The sequence below is a fragment of the Umbelopsis ramanniana genome (genome assembly GCF_025399195.1).
Source record: "Umbelopsis ramanniana AG unplaced genomic scaffold K450scaffold_49, whole genome shotgun sequence".
In the NCBI taxonomy this organism is placed as follows: domain Eukaryota; kingdom Fungi; phylum Mucoromycota; class Umbelopsidomycetes; order Umbelopsidales; family Umbelopsidaceae; genus Umbelopsis; species Umbelopsis ramanniana.
The window spans coordinates 39,939-53,139 of NW_026252135.1; the positions used below are offsets into that span (position 1 = coordinate 39,939).

General features: G+C 44.0%; 7 protein-coding genes across 7 annotated transcripts; 2 read left to right on the plus strand and 5 right to left on the minus strand.

The window, feature by feature from the left end:
* Positions 1 to 880: 880 nt before the first annotated feature.
* Positions 881 to 1,940, plus strand: K450DRAFT_251709 (uncharacterized protein). The gene is made up of 3 exons (XM_051590761.1): positions 881 to 1,215; positions 1,287 to 1,414; positions 1,496 to 1,940. Exons 1-3 carry the CDS (start codon positions 1,015 to 1,017, stop codon positions 1,764 to 1,766), a joined length of 600 nt encoding a protein of 199 aa, XP_051442457.1. The 5' UTR covers positions 881 to 1,014; the 3' UTR covers positions 1,767 to 1,940.
* K450DRAFT_251711 (uncharacterized protein) lies at positions 1,906 to 3,638 on the minus strand. Its single transcript, XM_051590762.1, has 5 exons — positions 3,337 to 3,638; positions 3,182 to 3,244; positions 2,748 to 3,096; positions 2,585 to 2,678; positions 1,906 to 2,517 (listed from the first exon to the last, which is right to left on the minus strand). The coding sequence occupies exons 1-5, from the start codon at positions 3,541 to 3,543 to the stop codon at positions 2,115 to 2,117; spliced, it is 1,116 nt and encodes a 371-aa protein (XP_051442458.1). The 5' UTR covers positions 3,544 to 3,638; the 3' UTR covers positions 1,906 to 2,114.
* A 567-nt stretch (positions 3,639 to 4,205) lies between these two features.
* K450DRAFT_251722 (uncharacterized protein) lies at positions 4,206 to 6,128 on the minus strand. The gene is made up of 6 exons (XM_051590763.1): positions 5,883 to 6,128; positions 5,741 to 5,803; positions 5,331 to 5,676; positions 5,152 to 5,245; positions 4,478 to 5,069; positions 4,206 to 4,411 (listed from the first exon to the last, which is right to left on the minus strand). The coding sequence occupies exons 1-5, from the start codon at positions 6,087 to 6,089 to the stop codon at positions 4,667 to 4,669; spliced, it is 1,113 nt and encodes a 370-aa protein (XP_051442459.1). The 5' UTR covers positions 6,090 to 6,128; the 3' UTR covers positions 4,206 to 4,411; positions 4,478 to 4,666.
* Positions 5,932 to 6,738, minus strand: K450DRAFT_251730 (uncharacterized protein). The gene is made up of 2 exons (XM_051590764.1): positions 6,351 to 6,738; positions 5,932 to 6,094 (listed from the first exon to the last, which is right to left on the minus strand). The coding sequence occupies exons 1-2, from the start codon at positions 6,626 to 6,628 to the stop codon at positions 6,073 to 6,075; spliced, it is 300 nt and encodes a 99-aa protein (XP_051442460.1). The 5' UTR covers positions 6,629 to 6,738; the 3' UTR covers positions 5,932 to 6,072.
* A 1,286-nt stretch (positions 6,739 to 8,024) lies between these two features.
* K450DRAFT_266372 (uncharacterized protein) lies at positions 8,025 to 8,405 on the plus strand (the record flags this gene model as incomplete). Its single annotated transcript, XM_051592810.1, has 1 exon — positions 8,025 to 8,405. The coding sequence occupies one exon, from the start codon at positions 8,025 to 8,027 to the stop codon at positions 8,403 to 8,405; it is 381 nt and encodes a 126-aa protein (XP_051442461.1).
* Positions 8,406 to 8,523: 118 nt separating this feature from the next.
* Positions 8,524 to 9,906, minus strand: K450DRAFT_251740 (uncharacterized protein). The gene is made up of 8 exons (XM_051590765.1): positions 9,677 to 9,906; positions 9,581 to 9,604; positions 9,460 to 9,519; positions 9,346 to 9,383; positions 9,255 to 9,277; positions 9,050 to 9,185; positions 8,937 to 8,969; positions 8,524 to 8,870 (listed from the first exon to the last, which is right to left on the minus strand). Exons 1-8 carry the CDS (start codon positions 9,818 to 9,820, stop codon positions 8,642 to 8,644), a joined length of 687 nt encoding a protein of 228 aa, XP_051442462.1. The 5' UTR covers positions 9,821 to 9,906; the 3' UTR covers positions 8,524 to 8,641.
* K450DRAFT_251753 (uncharacterized protein) lies at positions 9,907 to 13,092 on the minus strand. Its single transcript, XM_051590766.1, has 6 exons — positions 12,860 to 13,092; positions 12,672 to 12,777; positions 12,562 to 12,604; positions 12,381 to 12,492; positions 10,104 to 12,256; positions 9,907 to 10,019 (listed from the first exon to the last, which is right to left on the minus strand). The coding sequence occupies exons 1-6, from the start codon at positions 12,993 to 12,995 to the stop codon at positions 9,993 to 9,995; spliced, it is 2,577 nt and encodes an 858-aa protein (XP_051442463.1). The 5' UTR covers positions 12,996 to 13,092; the 3' UTR covers positions 9,907 to 9,992.
* Between the last annotated feature and the right edge of the window lie 109 nt (positions 13,093 to 13,201).

A 13,201-nucleotide genomic window follows, 5' to 3' on the forward strand; every position in this document is an offset into this window, starting at 1 on the left:
CGTGAGATCTTGACTTAAAAGCATTCACTATGTTTAACCACAGCCAGGCACGTAATGACGATAGCCTTTTCAACTTCTTCATTATGTCGCAGGAAAGTTCAATGCCTTGGTTGCTTAGCCATAATAGAGCACAACTGACGAACGTTAATCCTACTATGGCTTGTACATGAAAGTTCGGTATGAATGCGTTTTTTCATCATGTATACAAGCATTCGAAAAACCTTTTCTGATCCCAAAGGTGCTTCATATACATTTGGTGTTTAGAGATAATTTTGGCTTGATGGCATAGGCGACAGAGGGATTCCCTTTTCTTTTCCTTGGTTTTTTTTTTTCTTTTTTTAATTTGGGTACTTGCGGCAGTTACTGTCATATGAGAATGGCTTTCTCTTCAGAGAAGTGATCGTATTTCATGAAAAGCATACAGCCGGATCAAGTATTTCTAAAGGATGGCGATGCCTTTTGTTGATATTTTAGGTGGACGTATCATTAGGTTTGCATTCATCCGAGAACGCTCGATAGCTTGTTAAATCTTGCAACATACTACATAATTTTTTTTGGGGCTTTTCCTCGTTCAATTTGTATGCAATGCAAGTCAAAAGTTAATGACAGAGTAAGGGCACACTGCAATATGTATGTACTAATATTTGCTGGATGCGAACTCCAATCATGACTTCATTCATATCTGATTGTCGAAGAGTAAGCCGCGGAGTAAAAAGTTACGAGCATTTCAATCCTTTTTTTCTTTAATTTCATATATCGCAGTGAATATAGTATCGACAGCAAATTTTGTACAGTTTCTCGGCAAAATTCTCAACGTGTCAACGCTATAGAGAAATATCAACGTAGCAATAATCATCAACGCTGTTGTTTTCCCATTAATGTTAGGATCCCAGTCATTTGGAAACCCCGGCGGAGGGTGAATTGGCGCCATGGCTGGCTGGACGAACATTTTTTTTTCGCCAGTCGAACTTTAGCTAAATAAACCAACGCCAGGTACTTCCATTCATTGTGATCATGGTCAGCACGCGGAAACGAACGCGCGATGACGAAGCGCCTGAAGTCAAAAAGGAACCTCGTACCAAACTTGAAGAGAAGACCGTCAAACACAAGGCGGCTCTTATCAAAAGCGAGGATTCCACCGCAGATTCCCCTAACGCGACCACTTTGAATGGCTTGACCGTCCAGCAACCATTTGCAAGCGCTATCATATTCGGAGTACAATATCAGTTTCACTTCAATGATCTGAGCCACATATACACACAACTGACGTTAATTGTTTTGCGAAGCCTAAGCGCATCGAATGTAGAAAACAGCCCCTCAAAATAACAAATCCCAAAGAAGGTCGATGGCTCGCTATCCACTGTGGTAAATCCAAGACCAACTTTACCGACAAGACCTATGAATTGACCAAAAAGTAAGCTCTCCCGCTTGATAATATCTCCGTGAAAGCATAGCCACGCATCATTTGTATTTATCATCCTTTGACCGATCATAGACTCCGCTGGACAGAAGTACCATCCGAGCAGGAACTAATGAAAACAGCTGGTCAGATCATTGGATTGGCTCATTTCACCGCCACATGCCCAATTGATGAGATTTCCGACGATAACGTGTGGAAAGGCGCAGAGTCTTGCAATAACCGAACACACGCTTGGTCCATTGACAAAGTGATTCCGTTGGATAAACCAATTTCCCATACTGGGCAGCTCGGCTTGTGGAAAGTGAAGGAGGACATTGCCAAAGGACTTTTGAAGCTCATAGATTAAAGGGGGTTATGTGGGAGGTCAACTTTGTTTGATTGCACCTTCGGTTTTACTGTAATTACATTTATTTGTTTAAAAAGGCAGGTAGAAAATGAGGTCTTTATGTACTGTTTTACATGAGATGCCAATCCAATGTTACTTGAAAGAATTCAAGAGTAGTCTATGGTGCTGGGGAAGGAGAAAAACGGGGGTCACGGTAAAAAGTGTATGCTTTCGAGTCGATCGATTAACGGTTTGAATATGCATAAATAAAACTGGCACAGCCAGAAAGAGTCCTATAGATTGAGTGGTATCTGAACAGCACGACAGGGGAGCGCAAGTAAGGTAAAGTGCTTGAGGGGAATCATGAGTTTATATCTTTGTGAAGATAGACTTGGTCATCTTGATTTTAAGGGCAAACATGAGAATGGTGCCCAGCAAGAAACAACTTCCAGCAAACATTTGCACCGAGATGTAAGAGTTGGGGTTGGTTCCTGACTGGATGGCACTAGCGATAGGAGGACCGAAAGAAGATGCAATGTTGAACATAAGGAAAACGGAAAATGCAGAAGGGAACTTGTCCATCTTGACGATAAAAGCGGTAATAGCCGCCATCATGGTGAAATACGTTCCACAGAAGAAGCCGTAAATGCAGGAGAATGCCATGAGGCCACCAAGGGTATGGTTAAGTGGCCATATTAAAAAGTTACACGCCGCACTAATGAACATGGCAATGATGAGCATGTTCAAACGACCAATGTTATCGCCAATATATCTAATGAATGATACAATAGGTTAGAGCAAATGGACAAATCAAGGTGCGCGGGAATCAAAGAACATACCCGGTAGCAATACGACCGACAAAGTTGAGTCCAGAAATGACGGAGACGAGACTGGAGCCTTGGCTTGTGGTCAAACCATTTGCAGCAGCATAGGCTATGGATACATGAGGTCAGAGTCGTGTTCCTGTAAACTATGTCGATGGCCATCACAAAAGACACTTACTTGGCAAGAAAAAGAACGGAATAAGGTATCCAAACAAGGTGATAGTGGCAGCCGCACACCAGAGCTTGAGGTTGTTGTCGGCAAGGACACTCCACTGGACGATATCGGTGATCTTCTTTCGACCCGACTTGTCTGGGAACTTCTCTCTCACCAACATGGTAGCGAAGCCGCCAAGGACGAGACAAATGAAACCAACAATTCTGTATGTCCATGGCGCACCGAACTTGAGCAAAAGAGCGTTCATGATAAATGGCATGATGAGACCGCCAATACCGCTTCCACTAGCTGACAATCCCAATGCTAGACCTCGTCGCTTGTCGAACCATTGTGGCACGATGCCCATCATGGTCTAAAAAAACACGTTAGTTATGGGAAAGATGAGTCACGGTGATTATCGAGAGGATTGCGCAATAGTTGCCATGTGGTCTACTTACAATATACATGGCGGAGCCTCCCAAGCCGAACATCACACCTTGCGTCAAGTACAGATGCCACACCTACAGGAACGTCGTCAGTAAAAAGAATGTCAACGGGGAGAAGTGTCTGTGCCCTTAGCCCTAACCCGTCATGCATGTCCCTGAAATCTCACCTGAGTGCTAAATCCCGCCAAAATCAAACCGAGACACATCAACAAGCAACCCAAGCCAATCAAGACTCTTGCGCCTAATATGGATTTCAGAATCTGCATAGGCGGGCCCATTCCATTGATAAAAATGAATGCAATTGTGCCTACAAATGTTAATTGAACCTGGGTGGCAGTGTCCTTCATGACCGTCGTCAAATAGTAATTCTGCATCACACCTGTAAAGAAATGGAGAGCGATTGGTAAGGTTTCCCGGCGCACTCACTAAAAAAAAAATTTTTTTTTATAGCTGAAGCGGAATGTTTGCTTACCCCTTTGAGACGGTTGGGTAAATGGTTTAGAGCCAATTAGTCATTGAATCAGATCACCAAAAAGAAGAACCAAAAGGTCACTTACCAACTGGTACCAACACCGAAGCTGACCATGTTGCAAAGGAACGCACTGAAGCAAACTAGCCATCCATAGCCTCCTTCCTTAAAAGTCGCCGATGACATTTGTGTTTCAATCTTCTCCAGCTCGCCGCTCGTTGCTTCTGGTACAGATCCTGAAACGAAAAAACGTCAAGATGAGATTACGTTGGGCTTGTTCATGACGGGAGGAAGTCTTTACCATTCTCTTCAAGGAGTCTTGAATTTCGTTTGTCCATGGTATCTCGAGTGTCGGTCAGATGCATTTCGTAAAAATTGTCCAGGTTGGCGTCATTGTTTTGGACCTCTGAATCATGATTGAAGACAGTGCTGCTATTTGTATCTTCTAAGGTATCTTCGCGAATTTTGTCTTCGGTCATAGAGGGAGAAAGAGAGTGTGTGTATGAGGAAAAGTAAGAGCAAAAAATGAATTTATAATAAAAAGGAAGAGGGAAGCTTATATATGAGGTGCGAAATAACGAATTAAAAATCTAAAAGTCCGGTTTATTTTTCCACTCTCGCATCGACGTTTAGGTTGAGCGGAGATACCGTTATCCGCAAAACTACTCACACCAGAACCCAGATGACGAATCAACACCGTGGATTCTGAGAATCATCCGCATTGGGCAGGTGGTTATACCATCCTAACCGACTCTTTGCTCATTGTTGGATGCCTGTGTGCCCCCCAAAATAAACAAACTGATTCTTCAATGAGATCTATCATCCTGCTGGTTACTTACTGCGCATGGGAACGATAATCAATTTTCATGTTTGCTTTCGGTCGTTACCGAAGCCTATGTCCGTCCATGTGTGCCACCAACGTTTATGTCAACGTGGTTATTCAATGCAATAGGAAAGAAATCAATAAGTTTATATTTTGAACGTGGAGTGTAGCAGTGGATATGTTGAAAAGAAAAAGGTTTATAGGATTAAATCTTGGTGAAAACACTTTTGGTCATTTTGATCTTTAGGCCAAACATGATTAATGCTCCCAGGAGAAAAGTCACAGTGGAGAACATTTGTGTTGCCAAGTAGCCGGTAGGATCAATGGCTTCTTGAACAGCCCCAGCAATGGGAGCGCCAAAGAAACCGACGGCATTGAGGACCAAAAATAAGGAAAAGCCACCGGGAAACCGTTCGATGCCAGTGATGAGAGCCGTGACAGGGGCCAGCAGGGCAAAATACGCTCCACAGAAGAGACCGTAAATGACACAGAAAGCTATGAGAATGCCATAATTCGTGGCAAATACCCACAGTAGTCCACATGCTAGACCACTGACCGTCATACAAAGAATGTCAGCATTGAGTCGTCCAATATAATCTGCGTAAAAACTATAAAAAAAAGAAAATTGCAGCCAATGCGATTCGTTAGCATGATTGACAAATTCTGGCTCACGCGGATCATGACATTTACCCGGATAGTACTCTTCCAATAAAATTAAAAGCAGAGAGGATAGAAACCAAGTTAGCACCTTGGGAAGCGCTTAAACCATAATCTTGGGCATAGGCTAAATTGGGAGAGAAAAGGCAAAAATAAACACCCGTGGGCAAATAAAGGGTCTTCCAAAAGCCGCAGTCGAATTTTGTTCTTACTTGGCATTAGGTAGAAGGGGACTAGATAGCCCAAGAGACAGAGATCACAGGCAATATTCCAGATGGCGAAGTTGGGTTCTTTGAGAATAGCAAAATTCATCAACTGTGAAAATTTTTTACGTTGCTGAAGTGGGTAACGCTCTTTGATAAAAATCGATGCAAACAGTCCGACGGCAAGAGAAATGAAGCCAAGGATACGAAAGCACCATGCTGCTCCCAGGTTTTCTAATATTGGATTCATGATGAAGGGCATAATGAGGCCACCAATGCCACTACCACTGGTGGCTACTCCCAGTGCGAGGCCCCTGCGTTTGTCGAACCATTGGGGGGCAATGCCCATGGCCGTCTATGAAACCCAGTTAGTAGGTGTTTGATGACCCGCCCGCCGTTGTACAAGTTGTCACACTTACGGTATACATTAGCGAACCTCCTAATCCGTACATGATACCTTGAGTCAGATAAAGATGCCAGATCTAAAGCAAGTGGAAAATGTAAGCATCACCGAATTTGTTTGTATGCATCGGGATCAGCGTATTTGTCATCTCACGTTACCTGAGTGCTGAAGCCAGCGAGAATGAGACTCAAAGACAAAACAGCGGTACCAGCGGCGAGAACAATCTTGGGTCCATACATGGATTTGAGGACATGGACAGCTGGGCTGACCAGATTAAGCGACACATACATTAATGTGCCTACAAATGTAAGTTGGACGCTACTGACGGAGTGATGGAAAACCTCTTGGTCATAGTAAGCCTGCATGACACCTGATGAAAAAAATAAAAATAAACATCAACACATGTACAATTAGCATTCGTTCAGCCGTGTGGCAATAGGAAGCATGTACTTACCCCTAATCCATTGAACAATGAAATCAGGATATTCAATGGAACAAGGAGATGTAAAAAACAAATTCTGGTCAATTCCCGTTTATATCAGACAACAAGTGGTGATGCTCAACTTTGAGATCGGCTCGAGTCGAAACGTTCACCTAAAAAAAATTTCAAAGAAATCAAAGTTTACCAGCTCGTTCCAATACCATAAGTGACAACGTTGCAGAGGAAAGCACTAAGAATCACCAACCAGGCATGTAAACCCTCTGCTTTGGGCAAATTTGGGTCTTGTATAACGTCTATAACGCTTTTCTCCTCCACTTCGTTATTTTTGGATATATGAGAGGACGCATCTGACGGGCTGATTGATGCAGTTGATATATCAGGATCAATTGGTGGTACATTGTCCGGGACGACGTTCTCGTTGTACACAACTTCCTCTTGAGAGTGAAGGGATGATTTTTCCATGTCGAAGCAAAGAAGAGGTATATTGACTAGGAATGCACCAGTCAAGAGAAAGAGAGAAAGAGAGTTGAAAAAAAAAAAGTTACTGTGCGAAATGCAAAAAAAAAGTCTTATATGTTTCTGAGACTCAATTATGACATGCAAATGTCGCTGTGTGACTAATTGAGTTTACTTTCGACCTGACAGAATCAGATAATGGCACATGTAATATAGATTACCTTCGTTATTATGACAAGAACAGTCTACCACACTCATGTTTGGTCCTGTATCTGTTTACATCGGCTCTTTCACTCAGGTGGTAAGTCCACCTCCGTACCATCGGAGATACGAGGGGTGACCATTTTTTTTTCTCCCAATCTTTATAAAGGACGACTTACTCGAACTGCAGCCCACCGGTGTGAGTACAATCATCACAAGTGCAGGCGGGTTCTATATATAAGGAAGTCGGCGGTCAACACCATGAATATATATGGTGGGCACCGATCCAGTCAATTATATCTATCTCGGCGCAGGGTAGCTAGCGAAATGCGAGGAAGCGATTGGGAATTAAAATAGTTTTTGAGCTTTGTTGACAATGCATAATGGTGCATGTCAAACCGAACAAGTACACTGCAGTGATCGAGATAAAAGCGTAAACGTGCGTGGCTCCGACTAACCTAGCTAGTCCCAGCCAAGGTGAGTAATCATCACAATGGGACGGTTTGTGACGATGAAACATTGCACGCCTGAAAGACATTGTGCTTGCATTCCTTCCACGCCGCCCGGTTAATTTATATCGCATTAAGATTTCGGAGGCCCGAATATCGCTACTTCTTAAGCTAAGATCTGCAAGAGGATAACCCTACGCTTTAGCAAACATGGTTTCTCAGATACCTTTTTAATGCAAAACGGCGTTTCAATGTCAACTGTTGAGAAAGTTGATGTGCACTTTGAACGTACTATCGATATTTGGGGATTGTTTGTGGTGCTTCGTTACCATGGTTAGACATCCATGGCTACTAAGGTAGGGCGCGCATATGAGAAGCGTCTTCAATTTGTAAGCAGATGATTTAGAACATGACCATTGCTACTAAACGGCCTAGTATTTCGACAAAGCACAATGGACTGGAGGGCTCAGCGATACGGCGGGGAGAGCAAAAAAAGCTTGGAGAGCCAGAAAGCCGTCACAGGTGTCAACAAATTCGACCCTTTGGTTTATTGACGTATTTTTTTTTTTGGAAGCCCTCACATTTGTTCAATCGTGGTCATGTCATTCCTCGCACGATCCTGCAGAGGCATAATGCCTTCTTTGTTCACAAAGGCACCACGACCAGCCATCTCCTTTGCAGCATCCGCCCGCTCATCGCCCATTTTATCCCTCCTTTCACAAACTCCCATTCAACATGAGCAACGAGCCAGCATGGCAACATTGAACCAAGTCATTCGAAAAATGCGCAAGAAGACACCCAAACTTTCAAAGACCCCAGCACTCGACCAATGTTATCAGAAGAAGGGCGTTTGCAACAAGGTCTACACCACCAAGCCTAAGAAACCCAATTCCGCTGTTCGTAAGGTCGCTCGTGTCAAGTTGACCAACGGAAAGGTCATCATTGCCTATATCCCCGGTGAAGGTCACAATTTGCAAGAACATTCAGTTGTTCTTGTTCGCGGAGGAAGAGTTCCTGATCTTCCAGGTGTGCGCTATCACTTGGTCAGAGGCGCTATGGATCTTCAAGGCGTTCCTACCAGAATGACCAGTCGATCCAAGTATGGTACCAAAAAGCCTGCCAAGAAGGAATAGACTAGCCGAGAACTAGGAGGGTTTTTCTTGGATGGAGTAGATAACAATACACCACTGTAATATTGATATTTTTTTTTTTCTTTTTCTTTTCTCAAAAGAATGTAGCTTTTTTTCCCTTTTCCTTTTGTTGTTTACCCCACAGGCTCTGCAGAGTAGAGCTCAATAGAGTAGATTTGGTTGGTACGTTATAAAAAATGACTATCAATGAGTTTATTTGGTAGTAGTAGATACATGATTTATGCATTTTGAGTTGTGCGTTGTCGTGCAAGGGTCTCGTAATCTTCAGCCTGCTTCTTCACCTTTTCTTTGAAGCCAGCAACATCACTGTCTTTCTCACGAAGCTCTTTCAACTCTGCCTTGAGACGAGTCATTTCACCGTCGTTGACTTCTCCATTCTGAGCAGCGGCGACAGCTTCCTGAGCGGCAAGTAATTCGAGAATCAAACTGTATGTGCGGTTCAAGATGCTAGGTAGATTGCGTTAATTTTTCAATTTACAATAGAGATATGACGTTGGTAATGAGATTACTTACAGCGACAACAGAAGAGTGGATCCAGTAAGGTAGCTAACAACATTGAGGTAGTAGGTTGATGTGTCAGACGGCAAAATCCTTTTAGTTTGTTATGGTATTTCATCCACACTTACATGTTTCGTTGAGCGTAGAACTTTCGAGCAGCAAAAGAGCTGTCCATTTGAAGGTTTTGGGCGACGGGAACGGCTCCAGGGGCCTGACCATCCATATTCTCAGAAACCAAGGTGTTTTGAAGGCGGTTAACAGCATCTAAAAGGGAGAAAAAAACGTGAGTGACAATACGGTGGACGGGTTGGATGATCGCAAACTCATCCCTACCGATGAAAAGAACTAAGACGCCGCTATATATTGATAAATTACATCAGCAACACGGTTTTCATTGTTGAACAAGCCACCCAGTATAACTTACACAAAAGAGATCTTGAGGCAGTATTGAATCTTGGAGATCTATGTTCAATCAAGCACCCATGTATGAGCCAATGTCGGAGTTTCCTCGTGCCAGCTTTCATATGAATAAACTTACCAGAGGCGATCGAGAGATGAATAGAAAGAGAGATTTCCTCCAGTGCGCGGGCAAAGGAAGCTATGAGATAAATCTGTTAAGTTGGAGTCGCGAATCCGGTCGGTCTGGAAACGATACTCACGATTAGGAGAACAAAAGCAACCATCTATTGGAATCACGGCAGGATCAGCATACGCAATACAGGATAACTAACAGAGCACATGGTCGGCAAGTTTACCTCGGTGACCATAAGGCCAAACACAAGGGTATAATGTAAAGTCATTGTTAAATGTTCAAGTAGTGAAAAGAGATCTTGCGATAGGAACAAAACTGCCTGCTTTCTCAAATGTTTGAAGTCATCTATGCGTACCGACGTCGTCATACCACTTTCCAAATTGGGACTTTTTTTTTTTCCTCCTCCACGGCGGCAGAAAATCAATTATTGAAAAGTGAAAAACATTGCGAGATACAGAGAGAGCATGGAAATGGAGGAACATAAAAGAAAAAACAATTGAAAAAGAAGAGTGTTTGTACTATGACGACCGAGGCTGTTCTTATTTCTTGTCGGGAACGGGGACAGGCTGTAACATAGCATAGCAAAAAGCGTCAGTTTACGGCAAGCACGGTATGTCAAGAAGCGTACAACCATTTTTTTTTTAACTTACATCAATGTTCCAAATGTCCTCAGCATATTCCTTGATGGCACGATCAGAGGAGAACTTGCCCATACGAGCAGTGCAGAGAATGGACTTTTGAGCCCATGCCTTCTTGTCCTTGAAAGCTTCATCGACCAACTCATTTGACTCCAGGTAGCTACCGAAATCAACCGAGATCAAGTAATAATCCTTTCCAACGGTGATGGTGTTGATGAGAGGTTGGAAGATATGAGATTCACCAAAAGTGCCATTCTCAATGAGGTGGATCACAGCTTGGAGTTCCGGGTTCATGGGCACGTTGCGGTAACGTTGAACGTGACGCAAGTCTTCAACTTGCTCAGAGCGAGCTCCAAACAAGAAGATTTGATCGTCGCCAATCTCTTCATAAATTTCAATGTTGGCACCATCCACAGTACCAAGAATAAGACCACCGTTAAGGACAAACTTCATGTTGGAAGTACCGGAGGCTTCAGTACCAGCAGTGGAGATATGCTGAGAGATATCGTTGGCGGGAATGATAACTTCAGCAACCGAGACATTGTAATCGGGAATAAATACAACCTTGAGGAGATCGCCAATGTCCTTGTCGTTGTTGACCTTTTCACCAACGCTGTTGATGAGCTTGATGACCAACTTCGCAATGTAGTAGCCTGGAGCAGCCTTGCCACCGAAAATAACAACACGAGGGACGACTGCTTTGCGTTGAGCAGCATTCATCTTCTTAAGGTTGGCATAACGGTGAATGACGCCAAGGATGTTCATGAATTGACGCTTGTATTCGTGAATACGCTTGACTTGGATATCGAACAGGGCGTTGGGGTTCACTTCAATACCAGTTCTTTCCTTAATCAAGTTGGTGAGGCGAACCTTGTTCTTGTACTTGATATCCATCCATTCCTTTTGGAAGGCTTCATCGTTGGCATACTTGGAAAGGCCATCCAACAACGACAACTCTTTGAGGAACTTGAAGCTGCCGAGTTTCTTGGCGATCAAGTTGGAAAGGTCAGGGTTGGCTTGGTGAAGCCATCTACGAGGGGTGATACCGTTGGTCTTGTTCGTGAAGCGGTCAGGTCCGAGCACCTTGATAAAGGGGGCGAAAATGGTATCTTTGATAATTTGAGAATGAAGAGCAGCGACACCATTGACCTTGTGCGAAGCAATGACAGCAAGGAAAGCCATACGGACAGACTGGGGTTGAGATTCTTCAATGATGGAGACGGTGGCAAGGAGGTCACGGTCGTTGGGGAAGGTCTTCTCCACAGTTTGCAAGAAGAACAGATTGATGTCAAAGATGATTTGCAAATGACGTGGAAGCAAGTGCTCCAACATGGGCACAGACCACTTTTCCAAAGCCTCAGGAAGCACAGTGTGGTTGGTGAAACCGAAGGTACGCGTGGTAATGTTCCAAGCTTCGTCCCATTCCAAACCTTCCAAATCGACCAAAACACGCATCAACTCAGGCACAGCAAGAGTAGGATGAGTGTCGTTAAGTTGAATGGCAACTTGATCAGGGAACTCAGACCAAGGACGATCGGTCTTCTTGAAGCGACGAATAATGTCGTGAAGGGAAGCGCAGACCCAGAAGTACTGCTGCTTGAGACGAAGTTCCTTACCCACCATATGGTTATCGTTAGGATACAAGACCGATGTAATGTTCTCAGCCTTCTTTTGGTCTTCTACGGCACGGTTGTAATCACCCGAGTTGAAGTAGGCAAGATCAAATTCCTTACGAGGCTTACTAGACCAGAAGCGAATGTTGATGGTGTTGTTGGTATCAAATCCAGGAATAGGGACATCATAGGCGACAGCCTGGACAATCTCACCGGCCTCCCACTTGTGGCGAGTACGGCCGTTTTCGTCAGAGTACTTTGACACATGGCCATAGAAAGGAACCTCAATAGAGATATCAAGACGAGGAAGTTCCCATGGGTTATCATAAGTGAGCCAGTAATCTGGCACCTCATTCTGATATCCATCTACAATCTTTTGCTGGAAGATACCGTAAGTGTATCTAAGACCATAACCCCATGCAGGATAGTCCAGGGTGGCCAGCGAGTCCATATAACAAGCGGCCAAACGACCGAGACCACCATTTCCAAGAGCAGCGTCGCGTTCTTCTTCCAACAAATCTTCAATCTTAAATCCAAGTTGCTTGGTTGCCTCTGTCAATAAACGAAGGGTAGGTGAGCTTAATTTACTCGTTCGTCCGGTCGGAGCTTTATTTACGCCTTTGGAGGTCGTCGGGCTAGACATGATCGATAAGATAGGTTGTGATTGAGAACTTACCGGTATAAGGTTCCTTTAGACCTCTGGCAAGAAGAGCATTGTCCATAGCACGACCCAAGAGGAACTCCAATGAGAGATAGTAAACGCGCTTGGGGTCCTTGATTGTATGGTACTAAAAAGCAAAAACCAGGGTCAGTGAACCAAACAACTTCACAACGCCCAACCGTCAACCCGGCCGTACCTGCTGAGTTTCATTCCAGTCTTGAATTAGCTTGTCACGAACGCTGGAACGGACACGTTAGAAAAAAAATGGGGTTACAGCGGTGCTCGGCGCGAGGAAGAACGACTTACGAATGAGCAGTAGCTTGGTATCCACCAAAGTCATCCATGTTGTAGGGGGTGCGAGCAAGCGTTGTGGTAGTGTGATGGACGATAGAACGAGCAATGCTATCGACATCTAAACAAGCAGAAGCACCCATCATATCAGTCAGTATCACGACAAGGTCTTCATGTCTCAAGATCTCCTTTGGCTATATTACCATTTCCCTCTGGGACAGTGTATTTTTCCCATGCAGCTCTTTGTTCACTAGGCACCTGGGCCAATTCTTCCTCCAACTTTTCCTTGGTGAAACCCGTGAAACTACGCTTATGGTGCTTTTGCTGATCCTCAGTCATGGCTTCAGAAAAGGAAGTGACGTGAAAAAAGTGTAAGAAAGGAAAAACGAAAGGGAAGAAGTATGATGCGAAGCATGAAATATTTATACTAGGTTTTTTATCGTCAATGGGGTGTGTTTTCGATCGGCGTTGGTTGGCTGTGCGGAGTTCATACTGCTCCCAGACCTGGAACTTCACTTTGTATGCAAGAAATCTAGGTCCAATAC